Source organism: Cydia pomonella, chromosome 16 (genome assembly GCF_033807575.1).
Source record: "Cydia pomonella isolate Wapato2018A chromosome 16, ilCydPomo1, whole genome shotgun sequence".
NCBI classification, from domain to species: domain Eukaryota; kingdom Metazoa; phylum Arthropoda; class Insecta; order Lepidoptera; family Tortricidae; genus Cydia; species Cydia pomonella.
The window spans coordinates 1504390-1522029 of record NC_084718.1 but is presented as its reverse complement, the minus strand read 5'-3'; the positions used below and the strand labels follow the sequence as shown (position 1 = coordinate 1522029).

Here is a 17640-nt window from a genome sequence, read left to right as displayed (position 1 = left end):
GCATACCGATTTCTACTTTATCTGGTAAGGTAACTTTTAATTTACCTATGTGCCAATTTAGAAATAAAATGTATCTATACAAGGTGCCCGTGAGCATTGCGAGAGATTTTAACGGTGCATTCCTGACGGTAACAGAAGCAAAAAATGTTATGACTATTTGTGAAATTCGACAAAAAAAAAAATTTTTTTTCCCTTTTTTGAACATCAATCATAATTACGTTTTATGTACAGGAGACATAAAACGTAATTTTTATTGATAAACACATAACCTAAAAAAAAAAATTTTTTTCGATGTCCAGACTAGACCTCAAAGTGGCAATACCGCAGTCAAAAATGTGTTTTGTACTGATTTATGGCGAAAGAATGATTTCGAAAAACATTTAAATATCTCTTAAACTAGGCCTAATACAGAAAATTTTATATGACATTTTAGTTTCTAAATATTACCAGGAATGCTTAGTTAAAATATCTCACCTTGCATTAAAATTGTATAAAAAAAAAAGTTAAAATATAAGTTGACTAAAGTTAAATACCTAGCCACTGCAAAATAAACGTTATCTCTTTATGATAAGGTCGTCTTCTGAATGCAGTTAAAACTCTTGGCCCCTCAAATACGCCAATACTGTAACAGGTTTGTGCCATCAGATTAAGGCTAATACACACAGACAATTAGAGTTTATTGTACAGTCAACAGCAGAAGCAACACACCATAATGTTAGATAACATTTTATTCGACTTGCAAATGTGATATTATTACAATCACCTGTTAATTATTTTTTTCCTGTTGCGTGACTTTCACTGCTGACTCTACATATACAAACCATTTTCTAGAGTCTGGTGGCTTGTAAACAACATGTGACGTTCTCAACCAAAAGGTACCACATTGTCTCACATTGACATTGGCACGTACGTCTCTTTTTGACCCAGTGGTTGACTGGTAGAGAATGCATTAAGGCATTAAGTCCACCATTTGTACTTAATATATGTGCAATAATAAAGTATAAATAAATAAATAAATAAATTGTCGATAAGGTTGATTTCAAATTGAAGCTATGTGGATATAACACCTAATTGACAACAATAAGTATCCTTTTGGTTGAAAATGGCACAAATATGAATTTAAATTGAGCAGTATTCACTAGATTCTCTAGCAAGGTTTTACAAATGTAGAATGTGTGCAATTTGCCTTAATTGGAATTTCTAGGTACACAGCTTTCATAATACTTTCGTTGGCTTTGGCTTATTTATCTATAGTTAGAAAAATAAATTATTATTAGCGAACAACTAACTACATGTACTTAGATCATAGTTCATTTCAAAAAGACCAGCACGAAAGGTCATTGACACTAATTCAAAATACATTGTTTTACAGATCATACTGGAAATACAGTCCGCAATAGCAAAACTGAATTCCTCAAAATACTTTCATTTTGCAGAACTATGATGGTGACTGTATCGATAAACTAATCAAATATTAAGTCGATTACCGTTCATGCAAATCTGTTTAAATCTATACATAAAGGCCAATTCGAACGTGCGCGGACATCAAACTGATATTGGAATCATATCAGTTAACTGTCTCAGGCTGTCAAATGGGCTCGCTCTCACTAATCCTTGTGCGGATAAAGTCTGAGTGAAATGAACCTGCGAATGACAGCTAACTGATATTGTTCACTTCCTACCTTTTGTAATGAAACACTTCACTGGATGCTCATATATATCGAATATATCGAAACCAAATTTAACTAATAAGGGGCTTTAGAAAAATCTTAATAGCGTGATGTAGCCGATAGAACAGCGACATCTACTGTCAAATTGGGCAACTATAAAAACTAAACATACTACATTTAACAGATATGATTCCAACATTTTTTATCCACGTTCGAATTGGCCTGATAGCTTTTAACTTGTTCCATCGACGACACGATTATGTAACCAAATTTAAACCTTATTCACGTGAGTTAAGGTTTTCTATCAATCAGTTGATTGTGTCGTATGTTCGTTAATAACAATTCACTCAACCTGCAAATAACGTCTCTCTGTCGTTCGTAATAAAGCTCTGGATCGTTCGGTCGAGTCGCTAACTTAACTAACTTATCCTAACTTGTACTTTCGTGCGTCCGAAACCTAATACGATATGGCAAGTGCTTTTTTAATTCACACAGGAAGAAATTTGGTCATTGGCATCTTTATTTAAATGTTTTGATACTAACAATAATTCAAATTCTAATGAAAGTTCACAATTAAGAACACAAACATCTCGACAGATATGCCTTATGTGTGAGAGAGATGAGTATATTTATGATGATAAAGATACAAGAGGTCAATGACCGAATGTATTCCTGTAAATGGACTTTAAGACTGGTATGTAGGTAATTATGAACTTTAAGTGTATCCAGCAAGGCTGCTTTTGCAACAATGCAATGGATAAATACCAGTCCAGTGTTGTAAATCTTAGCACATCAAATTTTGTATGAAATGTCACTAATACAATATGTCAACTACAAGTGTTTATTTAAAATTTGAATCAAAAATAGTGTTTGTAAAGAATTGTTCTAAAATCTATAGTCATAGAGCAAGACCAAGCTAAGTTGGCAGCGATTTTGATAGCCCATGCCTGTGCAAGTGTTAAGTAAACGTCATCATTTCATAGAAGTTTGATATTTAAAATAACACTTCCAACTTGGTCTAACTCTAGACATAAAATATCATAGCGAAATTTAAAGTGACATTGTTTTATCGTCATTTTTTAACGCTTTAATAGTTTCGAAACTAACTGTACTAAGGCAAGGTAGGACGACAAGGTTTTCGTTACTAAATATTACATACAATCCACTCTCATACATACATACAAAAAAAAAAAACAAATAGGCGGAGTGGCAACAACCGAAATATGGAACGATCTCCAACGCTTATCTAATTTAAACATAAATTAAGTAACACAAATACTACTAATTCAATTTGGCACTATTCTAATACTTACGTCTATATCTGGCCAATCATATGGAAATGCATTGGGATTCGTTTATAAATAAAATGCAACATTAGAACCTTGAAATGCTGACGTATCATAATTAACACTGTTAAATATCAGTTTGTAATCTTTATTAAATAGACATCGGAAACACTAGAGTGCATTGCCGGCTTTAAGTTGGGAGTGCGCTCTTTTCAACACACTTTTTAACACATCTATGAATTATGTTGGTCTGAAATAAACAATATATATTTTCTTGAATGTAACAAAATCGCACTTTATCTACACGATCGAAATTAAAGTAAAGCAAGTTGAGGCAATTCTCGTATAGGGAGCGTGTATAAACCGTAGGGGGCAGCAAAGGCTCAGATTTTAAGCGCGAGGTGTAAATGTGAAGTTTATACTTTCAATGTAGCCCACAAGATGGCAGAACTTACTAGGCACAAACAAAAGTACGAGAATCACAAACAAAAGTAGATGGCAGCACTTGTTTTGGCGTGGTGTTAATGTACATGTCTATGTTTCCGATTCAGGCCACAAGATGGCCGTCCTTATCATTAGTCAAATTAAACAGGCAATTCGTGATAGCTACAATATGTCAGCATATAAGATTCCGCAACAGTCATACATCATAAAATATCAAAATAAATTGCTCCTACCATTCATGAATTCATCTAAAACGATAGCCAGTCCACAAAATAATAAACCAACATATTTGGTTAATAAAGTCTAAATTAGAAAAACCTTCAAATGACTATTTTTGCTAACTGGCGACCTTTTTAAACGTCATGATGCGAACGTTCCTGTCCTGCCACAAATGGTTACGCGACTTTTTTTTTAAATCGCGACCAATTGCGGTAGATTTCGTTTAAGCTAAGTCCGTCCGCGAGGCCAGGTCAAGTATCTACAGCTGAGTCGGTACAGGCTTAGAGTAAACTCCAGAAGGTTCGCTGGCACCGTGTCGTGTGACGTGCCTGCCGTCCGGGGTCAGGGCACGTCGCGCGCGGCGTCCAGGGCGCGGTGCAGGCGGCGGCTCGCGAGCCCCAGCTTGTCCAGGTAGGCGGAGGCGCTGCCGCGGGGAGTGCTATAGTATAAATTAATAAATATTTTACAGTACATATGGGGCTACTTTACCGCACTAGTGCGCAAATTAGCATATTACGTTACTGTGTCAAACATTTAAAGGGCCATATGTACTGTAAAACGTTGTACGATACATGTGCGAATAGGTAATTCGCAACTCGTGTCGATATAAAACACTCCCTTCGGTCGTTTTTTAATTCATCGCCACTCGTTTTGAATTTCCTATTTTTCGCACTTGTATCGTAATGTACTAATACGACTATTTTATACAAATCGGCCTTTTCCCACCGAGATATTAAAATTTAAATAAAAAGTTATTTGTGTCCCAAGGGAGGAAAAGTAGGAAATTGCGTGCCGCGTGTAAAATTGTTGCACGCGAACACGCGGGCTGGAATGTCCTAAGTTTCCTCCCGTGGTGCGCATACTATTTTTCTGCTCGACGGAGACGGAAAGCGGCAACTTCGTTTAGCGCAGCGGGAGCAAAGTTGACGCTTTCCGCCCGGAGGGCAGAAAAAGTAAATTATAAGTAAAGAAATAGACACATATTATAAGAGTAATTATTTTGATTATACATTTTATCTCTAACAGTTAGAGACTTTTACACCTCTAAAGAATTTCGTTTTTTATCATAGGTTTTTTGTGTAATTCGACATTTTTAAGACTGTACACTTATAGTTGTGCCGTGCTCGAGAACATTCTCAATTTTATATAGGGATTGTTCTCGTGCGAGAGCATTCCCCATAGTAAACGGAGAACTTTCTCGAGAACGGCACAACTATATGTATACATCTTTAATAAAGTATCTAATATTTCATTGATTCTCTATTTGTAATTCTATTTTGTAAAAAAATGACCTGTAAAAGTGCCCCTGTGGTCTATTTGCTAAATAAATGTTTGATCAATTGATTACATGTTTTCAATTCAATTCAAATATACTTTATTCATGTAGGCCTAGCAACAAGCACTTATGAATAGTAAGACAGTATTAGATATAATTATCTTAATCTAATTATCAGAGCAATTTATTGATGTTGTAAATATTATTCCATATATAATACTAATGAATATAATTCATAGATCAAATTTAATACTAAAACTTTCACAAAATACAGTCGTACAAAAATTTTTATAAAAGAACGTAACATGAACGAATAAAACAAGTTACCTTAGCCCGAAGGAGTCCTCGTGCTGCGAGTTGGAACTGTAGGACCGGCGGATGAAGTCACCCACTAGAAAAAACGAAATGATAAAAACATTCTCACGCCTGTTTTTAATATAAACACAAGTTTTCACCTAACAGACGTATGTGGTTTAGGCAAACAAAAAATTAAGCATATGCATATAAATATTGTTAAAATCACCGATTGTGGTCTCTGAATGAGGCCACAGGAAAATGAATGCAATGTCCGGTTCAACCGGACCAGAGTGCCAGGCCTAAGATATTAATGTTAGGCTGGGTCACTACGCCACGCTAGACGAGCCGAGGCTGAGCACAAATTCGTATAAGTTTGTCGTACGAGCGGAGCACCTATATCTTATACCTTTAAACGAGCAATTCTTGTATATATATTTATATATATATATATATATATTTCTGTGATCTCGGAAACGGCTCTAACGATTTCGCTGAAATTTGGAATATGGGGGTTTTTGGGGGTATACAATCTATCTAGATTATTCTTATGTTCTTACTTCTATGTTATAGTTTTTTAATTTTTATTGTTTTAGACAAGTTTAATTTAGTAAAAAAATGTATTTAAGATTATCACCTATACACCACGATATTACAGTAAATAGTTATAACCGAGCTTTGCTCGGTCGGCCAGGTACTTATTATATAATAGCGGCTAGATTACTCGTGTGTTGAACTTACGCTGCGGTGTGGCGGGCGACTGCGGCGTCCGGTCGTGGTCGCGCACGCGCCGCGCCAGCGTGTCGCGCGCGCGGGCGCGCGGCCGGGCGCCCGGCGTGCCGTCCGCGGGCTTCGGAGACGACCTGTATTACGATATAAATGATTCGAGACTAGTGGCTAGTAGAGCGCATGAAAATATTCCGCTATCGGGAAACCTCATGATTTGACGACCGGCGACTGCATTAGGGGAAAGTTTAAGTGTAACGTGTAACTAATACTAAACCCTTCAGGTAGTGTTGCTCTGCAATAGCATGCTAATAACCACTAAAAAGCTTTTGGTAGCTGTAGTTACCAGCCGTCACCCTTATTTTATAATAATAATAATAGAAGTCACTAAAAAATATGAAGCACGTGAGTGGATAAACGTGCTTTTTTTTACCATGCTTATGAATTATTTACGTTTTCTATTTACCACTAAAAAGCATGCACGTCCTAAATACACATACTAGTAGGAACAATTTGCTGATTAACAGCATGCTTTTATACTAGTAACTAGCACGTGTAACAGTGCCTTTAAACACTTTAATTAAGTTTCCACCCTAAGATTAGTTAACGAATCTGAATACATAAATTCTATTAACGCCACGCCTATCGCATGCGGCACGTCATCGTGAACTTGTCGAAATGCACGTCCCTTGACATCTTGGTGGTCAAAAAGTTTAAAGTAGCAAAGTAATAGATTAGTGGAATCTTACTTTCAAATCTGAACGAAATTTCAGCGAAAAGGCGGATATCACACTAATACTACTCCACATTGGATGTGGATCCACATTGTTAGTAATAATAATAACCGCCTAAGGCGTACATGGTGCGTTTGGTTAGGGTCCCTACTTGTAATAATAAGTTTCCAGTCTCAGTGGGATCTAGTTTCCCCTTCGGAGATCAGATAACAACAATAGACACGGAGTGTTGTCGGCGCGCGGCCGCACCAGGAACAACAACAATAGACTCACAGAGTGTTGTCGGCGCGCGGCCGCACCAGGAACAACAACAATAGACTCACAGAGTGTTGTCGGCGCGCGGCCGCACCAGGAACAACAACAATAGACTCACGGAGTGTTGTCGGCGCGCGGCCGCACCAGGAACAACAACAATAGACTCACAGAGTGTTGTCGGCGCGCGGCCGCACCAGGAACAACAACAATAGACTCACAGAGTGTTGTCGGCGCGCGGCCGCACCAGGAACAACAACAATAGACTCACAGAGTGTTGTCGGCGCGCGGCCGCACCAGGAACAACAACAATAGACTCACAGAGTGTTGTCGGCGCGCGGCCGCACCAGGAACAACAACAATAGACTCACGGAGTGTTGTCGGTGCGCGGTCGCAGGATGGCGGTGGCGGACAGCGCGCGAAACTGCGCGCGCCGCCGCACCAGGAACCCCATGCGCAGCACCACAATCACGCACGTAGCCACGCATCTGAAAACAATCACTCATTAATGAGGATGGAAACATTCAATCTAGCATTGCCAACGACGATCCCCAAAATTTGCAAGGCGGGGAGTATTTTTGCGAAAATTACTCCATGTTTCGTCCTGAAATGGGAATCCACAGTTTTCCAAAAGCCCTCATAATTAAAACATTGTGAATTAAAGCCATGATAAAGGCTTGTGATAAGACCGACGGACTGTAAATGTAACGCAAAGTTAAGGACTACTCATATTATGCCTTTGTCTCATATCTGAACTATTCGCAAGGAATCTGGAAGAGCGCTATTTACAATTAGCTTTTATTGGCCGTCACATTTTTTCTCAGTAGAATTTTACGGTTTTATCTCGCCTCGTCAAGCCCCTTAGGCGCTTGCTGGATGCTTGAAAAAAGACACTTAGACCAAAACAACAGTCGGCTCGAAATAACACGTACTTGAATCTCTTCTTGCCGGTGCTCTGTTCAGGAGCGCGCGTCAACCGCAGGCTGCGTTCCAGCTCGTTGTACCCGGCTACTACCCGCTGTAAATAACGTTTCTGCCACACGAGAGCTTTGCGGCAGCTCTCCAGCTTCAGGCAGCGGTTGTGGAGGTAGCGGATCTGGTGACAAATAGATTGGTTGTTAAAGAACCAAGAACATAAAAAACCAGAGTCAACGAGGGGAGGAAGGGGGTTAGGGTCGGCAACGCGCATGTAACTCCTCTGGAGTTGCAGGCGTACATAGGCTACAGACTGCTTTCCATCAGGCGGGCCGTATGCTTGTTTGCCACCGACGTAGTATAAAAAAAGGCCCGTCTCAGCTCGTAACGCTCCTATCCCATGGTTTGTTACTGCAAAATGTATGCAGAGTTGACTTGGTCAGAGTCTAATGAATGCGTCTTTCCTCTGTTTTATTTAAGTATGTGATTCGGTACGAGAGGCGGTTTATTTAAGATTCTCAAGGAGGAAAAATGGTATGTAAGCCGTAAAAGAATATGACTTATAAATTAGGAACAGTAAAAAAATCTCGCTTAATGACTAGGATTTTGATGATTTAAAACTATGGATTTATTTTAGTATGAAACAATGTTCAAAATTGTGCTGCTACAGGACACTACTACACAAAATTATTAAAAGACAGGACTACACAAAATAATTAAAAGAACCTAATTTTAATCAAGTTCGAAATCCATGTGGCTGTCGTCCATTAGATAATGACACTAAGGGCCAGTTGCACCAAACCACCTGCTAACGTAAGCACAGTTCGCTAAATTTTAACGCTTACGTGGGGGTCTTAACGATTGCTAAATAAAATGCGTTGCACCAACTATAAAATAACAGAATGTCGTCGCTAATCGTGTGGCCATACTATGAACGCGTTCCTACCAAAATTTTTATGGTAGAATTATTTTTTCATATAGCAACCCAGTAATAAATGTCAAAGTTGTCAAATTTTTCAACAACGAGAATACTTTTGAAGGCGCGAACTAGTTTCTATTTCTTTTCAGGTTTTAAATCTAAATATTACACAATTTATGCCATGCCAATCTTGAATATATTTATGATTATATTAAAAACAATGTATCTTAATGGCACATTAAAGTGAAACTGCTGACTACGATTGTTCAGTGTCCAAGTGTTTTCCAAGCTGCAAAACCGAATCAAAGAAGGAGCTGCATTGCCCGGTAAGTTATCTTATTAGTTTAATACGTATCCCTAACTACTTTCAGAGCCCTAAGCACAAGGAATTACCTACGCTACCTACGACTATAACCCCAATACCGACAGTTGGGGTAACATTTTCAATTACATATATATATTGTTGACACAATAATACATAACTGTTAGTTCTGGTTGTAGCAGATATTCAAGTTACTTTTGTACTTTAATTTAAACCTGCTTGACCTAAGCATTTTTCAATGGTTTTGCCATTGGTTGAAACGGATCACAATATATTTTTATGCATAATAATTTCATGTTACTTTCTTTTCAGGTTTGATATACACCATTTGATATGAAATACAAGATTAAAGTTACACACAAGTGAATCGATTCAAGAAATCCAAGAATCATACACTAGATTAACTGGAAAAACTTGTTGCGAAATAAGTAAAGTATTATAAATATTATCTGTATTTCATTTTTGACAATAAAATATATTTTTAGTTACCTTATCTTACTTTATTTTTTACCTCACTAAATCCTTTTTAGGTAGTGACTAATGGAGGTAAAAGGTTATCCGGAGAGAAATCAACAACTCATTGACATATAATATATTATTTCACAATTATATTTAAGTGGTATTTTCTGTCATACTGGTAACTTAGACATAACTTGTTTATTCCAACTATTCTTTATTGGGGTGATCATGATATAAATCATTTATGAAACATGCATGGGCTGTTGAAAAACTGGTATGGGGAAAACAAATAAAATCAAACTGAGGGCCGTTTCTTATGACTGAATTTAGAGCTATTTAGGTATGTTCGGTTTTGTTTTGAATGATGATTTATAGGGACTGGGTAGGTTAATATGTAGGTAGGGTATTGTGTAGTTAGATTTAAAAATAATGGGTTCACACATTCTCTTAAGTATGTCCTGATGCTCTATTGCTATTTAAGACCTATGGATTATATTTTTTACCAATTTACTGGTATGCTATTTCCAATACATGGCTAGGGTTATATACAATTTTTACATTGTAATTTATTTATATGCAACTTCACTGTATGACTGGTTGAACACAAGTAAAATTCAGGTGACAGAAGGCAAGCCATATTATTTTATCTAACCTAGGTATTGGCTGTTATATTTATAAATGTTGTCCAGTAGGACAGGAAACAACTAAGATGGTCAGCTCTTTATCATTTGTCACCATGCCGCCTGTCACATTCTAACAAGTATGTAATCGCGAAAGTGACGGGCATAGTGACAAGTGATAAAAATGGAACCATGCTGCCACCGCAGGTTATACCTATTAAACTACTCAGTTGTTCTCATGTATATTCGATATTTCCAGAAGAATTACTTTATTAGGCTCAGAGGCCACTATTGCCTAGACACAGTAAGAGATCCTTTGGCTTAGTATCAAGGTAAGTATGCTAGGGCATGCCGAGGCATCCCTCAGACAAACAAATGCTAAGAACACCTTGGCGTGTCTAAGACACTGTGGTAAACCTGTAAATGCCAGAGGGATACCTTGACATTCACAAGCAGACCTCAATGTGTACGGATGCCTCTGAAGGACGCCCTGCCATGCCATGTCGATAACGGGTATGGGACTCTATAATATGTATAATGTCATAATTGAAGATAAGAGATACCCAGGTAAGCCCACACACAAAATAAATATAGATTTATGGAGCCTGTGAATTGTTAAATCTAATTGTAACTTAGTATTCTAATAAATAAAATAATATAATCATGACTATGTAACTGACTGGAAAATCTTAGCATGCAAAAGACTGTACAGCTGTAGGTATTTTTCATGTAGAAGAAACACAAATTTTCAAATTCAAATTGCACTTGTAGTAGTTAATAATCACTGGGTTTATTATAACAAGTTTTTCAAAATTTCTGTTATGAATTTAAATATAAATAGCACCATAAGTAAAACTATTTTTAGTTCATTACTTGCAAAGTTGTTGTTTCTAGGGTTAATGAATAAGATATTTTGTAAAAGCAAATAAAACACAAGCAAGTATGTATGAATTGAAGTATTATAATCAGTTTTACATTACACATTTTGCTCACTTATATATAACCTATTATGCCGACTGGTCTGGAATTGTCCAATACATTTTCTTCACACTATATTACTTGATTTCATATTTAGCATCTTGTTTTATGTGCGTTTATAGTTATGAATATAGTTCACTTCTGTTGTGGGTTACGATTTTCAGAGGCCGACTTTGTATATGTTTCTAGTTGTCATCTCGCTGTTTTCGAATATCATGGTTAGGCCACCAGTATTTCCAAGGGATATAACATTCTTATCTTGATTCCAATAAACAGAGAGCGTTTTAAATTGATTTTAATGACCAGTGTGTCGATAAATAGTGTTCATTACATGCCGTCGAGTTTCACTTTATGGGACGTATTTGTTAACCTGTGATAGCATCAATCTGGTGTTATCCTCAACTTAAACTCATTCTGCACTCGATTTCAATTTAAAACACACCTTTTCTTTGAATATCCGGAACAAATTAATGTATTTTATGAAACACAAGTAGTCTCGCAACTAAAATGACATTTAAAACCATTATGACAACTATCACACGTTTTTGCGTTTAGATATTTCCACCTTTTTATTGTTATAAATATATTTTTAATAATTTACATTACTTTTTACTCAAATTATTTAATAATCAAACATAAATTCGTGAAATACGGACGATTTCCAAAAAGCGCCGCCATATTTATCGAACGACTTTGCTGTTAACCAGTGCTCTACCACCGGTTAAGGGCAGCGTAACTTTTTAACGGACACATAGCGTGGTGCAACCCAAATATGCAGTTAGCATTCGCTAGCGCCATATTTACACATGATCAGTACATCAAATGGGCATGGTGCAACTGGCCCTTAATCAACCTATTTGCGAGAACGTGTGAAATTTGAAATTACGTTTGAAAAATTAAATAGAGAATCGTTTTGACAAACGTTTATTTATATGTCACGATCACCGATGTGACTGTTTTATACGTTTTTATTTATTTATATTTATATTTTATTCGAAAAAGTGCTAAAACTGTAATGATGAAGGAATAGCAGGAATGGAGATGGATCCAAAAACCGAGTCACCCAAGCTCCCCGATATGGTGTAAGTATCACACAAGAAATAATACGGAACGTTCACTATCTCGCGGAAATTCTTCCGATGGTTGCAATATTGAAGACAACTTCGAAGTATATAAAATGGTCTTGTTATATAGATATTGAAAGCGACGCACAACCTAAACTTAAGACCTTAAAGATAAGACCTTGAACTTAGGAACACGTGTTATCAAATGTTGTTGAAGTGGAATTCTTATTGGAATAAGAAACAATATTTTGAAATTGCGCGTGACTAACTCCATTTCATTGTTATGCACAATACACTTAAAATATCCGTGGAGTGACAATATATCCAGTAAGTTGAATATTTATTCATGTGGCTTTGGACCTGACCCTAAATTTTCTTTATTAATTTAATATATAGAATATTGGAAACATATTGTATGTTGCTCAAGTGGTAGTTGAATATTTACAGATAAGTATAAGTATCTGATTTATGTTTCAGCTACAGAATACAATAAGGTTTGAGCTATGCGTAATTTTCCGCTGTAGGGTTATCGCTATATTTGGCTTTCATTTCACTTTGAATATTCTGCATTGCTATCAAGAACATATAAATATATAGCTGAATATGAAGTCTCTGTTACACAGTATGTGCGGGGACCACCCCTCTTTCACCAAGACGGAGCTGAACGCCAAAGAGCCGGCCGATGAGAAGGAGCAACCCATCCCGCTCTCGTTCGCCAAGCTCTCTTCTACGGTAACCTGTTCTCTGTTCTACTTTTTATGTAAATTATCTTAGTAAAGACTTTGAAGACCTTTTGGCAAATTTTAAATAGCTCTTTTTGGAAAAAAAATATCCCAACATTTAACAATAAGACATCGTAACAAAATTACAACAAATCAGACGATTTGTCTCCGTTAAAACATTCGCTAAATTACATTAGAAAGTTAAATTAAAAACAATATTATGATTTTAATTGATTCTATAAAATAGTCTCATAGTTTTTTCCTGAGTGACGCCAATCAGTCCGTCAATCTTGGTTGGTAACAGGTCCTTAGTCATTATCGGGACCAATTGTGCACTTTCTTTTTTGTGTATCAGGTGGTGCATAGTCCTGTATTTGCTTTGTACATTTTTCTTTTTTACTTTCCTTTTAATAACATTTTTATGTTTGTATTTGCAGTCCGCGCGCTCCCTGCGGAACTCGCCTCGCCACGGACGCAAGTCCGGGCACGCGTTGGACGTCACGCGCCGCGTTTCTCGCGATAGACTGCTCGACCCTCAAGGCCACAGCGGCGCGCTCGTGGCAGGTATACTATTCAAATAATACATCTTCCTGATCTCACTTCAGTAGCTATCTGCCTTGCTAAGTGCTAAAAGAGTTTGGATAAACTGGTCTTCGAGTCAGCTGAACTAGCCTCGCTTGATTCATTCTCTGTGGCTTTGCCGCAATGCTTGAAAAATTTCCGGCCCCGGCAAATGGTCACGTCCAGTAGAAAAGTGTAGTTTTTCTTGCTTGCTTGCGATATAGACAAGAGAGGTTGTCACAGCTCCTGGATAGCTGTGTCCTAGCAAATTCAAACGTACTATTACGCGTAACCAATCAGATAGCAGTTCTTTTTCTGTATAATTTTACTGTATTATATATTTTGTTGTGGTACGGTCAACCAATTTGATTCCTAGGCCACTATAGAACCATGTCATAATGACTTCTACGACAGTGCTTATTGAGTGATGCATGTCATGTATAGAGGTAAGAGCGTGCGACTTGCAATCCGGAGGTCGCGGGTTCAAACCCCGGCTCGTACCAATGGGTTTTTCGGAACTTATGTACGAAATATCATTTGATATTTACCAGTCGCTTTTCGGTGAAGGAAAACATCGTGAGGAAACCGGACTATTCCTAACAAGGCCTAGTTTACCCTCTGGGTTGGAAGGTCAGATGGCAGTCGCTTTCGTAAAAACTAGTGCCTACGCCAAATCTTGGGATTAGTTGTCAAGCGGACCCCAGGCTCCCATGAGCCGTGGCAAAATGCCGGGACAACGCGAGGAAGAAGAAGCATGTCATGTATAGAGTAGTTAAAGCGACATGGTTCTATAGTGGCCTAGGATTCAAATTGGTTGACTGTACATATGTTGTATTGCATTGTATTGTATTTGCAAAAAAATATTATATGTTACCTATGAATAATACGCCACGCACAACTAGGTAGTCTAATCACAATCGCAAGCAGGGCAAGATACCATCTCTCGTTTATTTCTTGTTTCGTTTAAGTAGTGTAGTACAGCAGTTACATACGCAATTACGCAATATTAATACAATGTTTATTTTGCAGCGGCCTTGGGCACCTTCCGCTGGCCGCCGTACTTGCTGACGGTGTGGGTGATAGTGCTGGTGCTGACACACGCGCTGCATTGCCTCGTCAGTTGCCTCGAGCGCGTGTTGCCTCGCCTCAGGTATCTACGTAATACTTTACTAGCACACACACACACACACAGCTTCGATTAGGTTTGCAGCGGCTCTGGGTACCTTCTGCTGACCTCCGTCCCTGCTGACAGTGTGGGTAATAGTGCTGGTGCTGACACACGCGCTGTATTGTTTCGTCAGCTGCCTCGAGGACGTGTTGCCTCGCCTCAGGTATCTACGTAATACTTTACTAGCACACACACACACACACACACAGCTTCGATTAGGATTGCAGCGGCTCTGGGCACCTGCTGACCTCCGTCCCTGCTGACTGTGTGGGTGACAATGCTGGTACTGACACACGCGGTGCATTGCGTCGTCAGCTGCCTCGAGCGCGTGTTGTCTGGCCTCAGGTTTATTTGTTACTTTACTGATGCAAACCTAACTTTTAATTGCTACCGTTGTAGCTTTTTTGGTAGCAAGCAACGTACGGTAATGGGAAAAGCAACTGTCAAAAATATATTCTGCAAGTAGGCCTCAAGGGCTCTTTTCAAGTCAAAAGGGGAGGGTGTGAAGGAGTAATATTTTTTGCGCGAAGAACTCATTGCGAATGACTTCGAAATGGTATTCCTTTGCCTAATCTTACTTCAATCAGTATCAGTTTTCAGAAAAGCCTATAATTACAAGTTTTTTTTATACGACGTAGGTGGCAAACAAGCAAGTTTGTGCATAGGAGACGTTTATACCTAAATACTTAAAAAAGTCTCGTCTCACCTGAGCACCATACGGTTTAAGTTTAATGTTTTCTGCTTTCTGTGCACCTTTGTGTCAGAATATTACGTCTCCTTAGCTATCTTTTATTAATCTTACTATAGGTAAAAAACTTAAGTAAGTCACCTGTTGTATGTAGTTGTGACGTGTTCGAATAAACAATACATGTTTAAAAGACACACACAAACAAAACAAATGTCTATTCGAACACGTCACAACTACACACAACAGGTGACTACTTAAGTTTTTACCTATATATTAGTTAACCTACTGAATGTACCTATATTCCAGACACCTATGCGAGTACCTCCGCTCGTGCACGGAGCAACAGTGGCACTCAAACGCCACCAACCGCCTCTGCCCCGCGGCCCTCGCTGCGCTCACCGCGGCTCTCTACGCGCTCTACTGCAGCCTCTACGTGTTGTACGCGGTCGCCGTGTGGTCCGTGGAGCCGTTGACGGATGAGAAGGACGGTTCCGTCGAGACCAAGGTCACGGATTATGATGAGAGCGATGTTTAGCTTGAAATAGCTACTATTGAGACGAAATAAATGCTTGAAAAGATTTTTGTTTCTTTTAGAATTTGACCAACAACATTAGATCATTTCAAGATTAGTCTATCGATTGTGAGGTTAAACTAAAATAGGAATAATAATACATAGCTAAATAGGTGTAGGTATTGTAGCCAAGCCCGTATTTAGAGACCTGAGCACTAGGCACTTATGGCACTTGGAATTTAGTGAAGCCCCTAATCAATCAAATATAATTACTCCTTTCGATTCCTGTTATCCGTGTTCCTGCATTAGCGTAATGCGAAGCAAAGATAATAATTATTCTATTGAGAAGTAATTATTCTATTGAGAAGTAATTATTCTATTGAGAAGTAATTATTCTATTGAGAAGTAATTATTCTATTGAGAAGTAATTATTCTATTGAGAAGTAATTATTCTATTGAGAAGTAATTATTCTATTGAGAAGTAATTATTCTATTGAGAAGTAATTATTCTATTGTTTTATGATATAGAAGGCAATTACTATCGCCCACGAATCCCTGCAACACCATAGGGGTTGTTGCAAATGGATTACCGGCCTTTATGATAGGATTATGCTCTTCACCATAGGGAGCGTGCATGAACTGTAGGAGGCAGCACAGGAGCCGTCAGATTTTTGGCGCGAGGCGTAAATGTGATGTTTATTGTTCCGATGTAGCCCACAAGATGGCAGAACCTACTATGCACAAGAAAACACGGGACGTGTATTTACGTTTACCATAAACATGTACATTTTACATGTTTATGGTTCCGATTCAGGCCACAAGATGGCAGACCCTCCAACGCGCACGGTCCCTATAGTAAAATCAAAGAGAATTTGAAATAGAGGTGTATTGTCAAAGAAAATTTTGTAGCCACAGTAAATTTACTGCCATCTGTCGACACATGGTTAAAACTTTTAGAACGCCATTTGACTTTGATCCTAATTTTTTCACTAACATGTGTTAAATTTGTTAGATATCAAAAAGTGGCGCCATATAATATATCAAAGGTCAAAGTTATATAAGTTAAGCCATCGTTTCGAGCGATGGCGCCACAAACTTTAGCCGATGCCCGGTAAGAAAGCGCCACCTTTTGATATTTAACAAATTTAACACATATCAGTGAAAGAATAAGGATCAAAGTCAAAGAGCGATTTAAAATTTTGAACTATATGTCGAAAGATAGCCCTTTTCAAGGCATAGTACGATTTATCGACCACATACACGCCATTAGAAATTTCAACTTTAGCATTCCGATTTAAGGTTCAAATTAGATTACATTTTCAAGAAATGTTACTTGTCTTCAAATGAATCATCAAAGCTGGATTATCTGGAATATATTTCGATTTTTTTTAAAAACCTTGTAGATTGGTGCGGCCTGGAAAAGGGTTAACAGTAAATTTACTAGCTATAATTATTTTTTTTTACAATACACCTCTATTTCAAATTCTCTTTGGTAAAATTCATAAGAAATAAGAAAGTGAACATAACATTTTTAATGAGATAGTGTCAATTTATGTCTCTGACATAACTAGTTTCTTGAGTAGTCTAATGTTGTTAGAGATCGTAACTACGTATTTAAAGCAAAGAAAGAAAATTAAATAAAGAAAACGTTTATTTAAATTATAATCAATAATTAGTAACTAAACCTAAAGCAACAGGAACCAACCCCGGCAATCAACATTTATTTCAATTGTTTCATTTTTGGAACGACAAACCAATCATTCATTTTTGTCCGATCTACTACGATCCTTACTTTTCCGACAGATCTACATA

The 17640-nt window shown here is 37.8% G+C and overlaps 2 protein-coding genes across 2 annotated transcripts in view; one reads left to right on the top strand and one right to left on the bottom strand.

The window, feature by feature from the left end:
- Nucleotides 1-568: 568 nt before the first annotated feature.
- LOC133526605 (centromere protein F-like) overlaps nucleotides 569-17640 on the bottom strand; it is a 144751-nt gene continuing 127679 nt past the window's right edge. Inside the window, exons 36-40 of the mRNA XM_061863296.1 lie at nucleotides 7834-7997; nucleotides 7273-7389; nucleotides 5931-6052; nucleotides 5223-5286; nucleotides 569-4058 (exon numbers count right to left, since the gene is read on the bottom strand). Of these exons, the coding sequence (XP_061719280.1) occupies nucleotides 3962-4058; nucleotides 5223-5286; nucleotides 5931-6052; nucleotides 7273-7389; nucleotides 7834-7997 (564 nt within the window). The 3' untranslated portion in view covers nucleotides 569-3961. The remainder of the gene's footprint in view (nucleotides 4059-5222; nucleotides 5287-5930; nucleotides 6053-7272; nucleotides 7390-7833; nucleotides 7998-17640) is intronic.
- LOC133526370 (uncharacterized) lies at nucleotides 12021-15893 on the top strand. Its single transcript, XM_061862968.1, has 5 exons — nucleotides 12021-12196; nucleotides 12802-12910; nucleotides 13338-13464; nucleotides 14491-14611; nucleotides 15624-15893. Exons 1-5 carry the CDS (start codon nucleotides 12150-12152, stop codon nucleotides 15850-15852), a joined length of 633 nt encoding a protein of 210 aa, XP_061718952.1. The 5' UTR covers nucleotides 12021-12149; the 3' UTR covers nucleotides 15853-15893.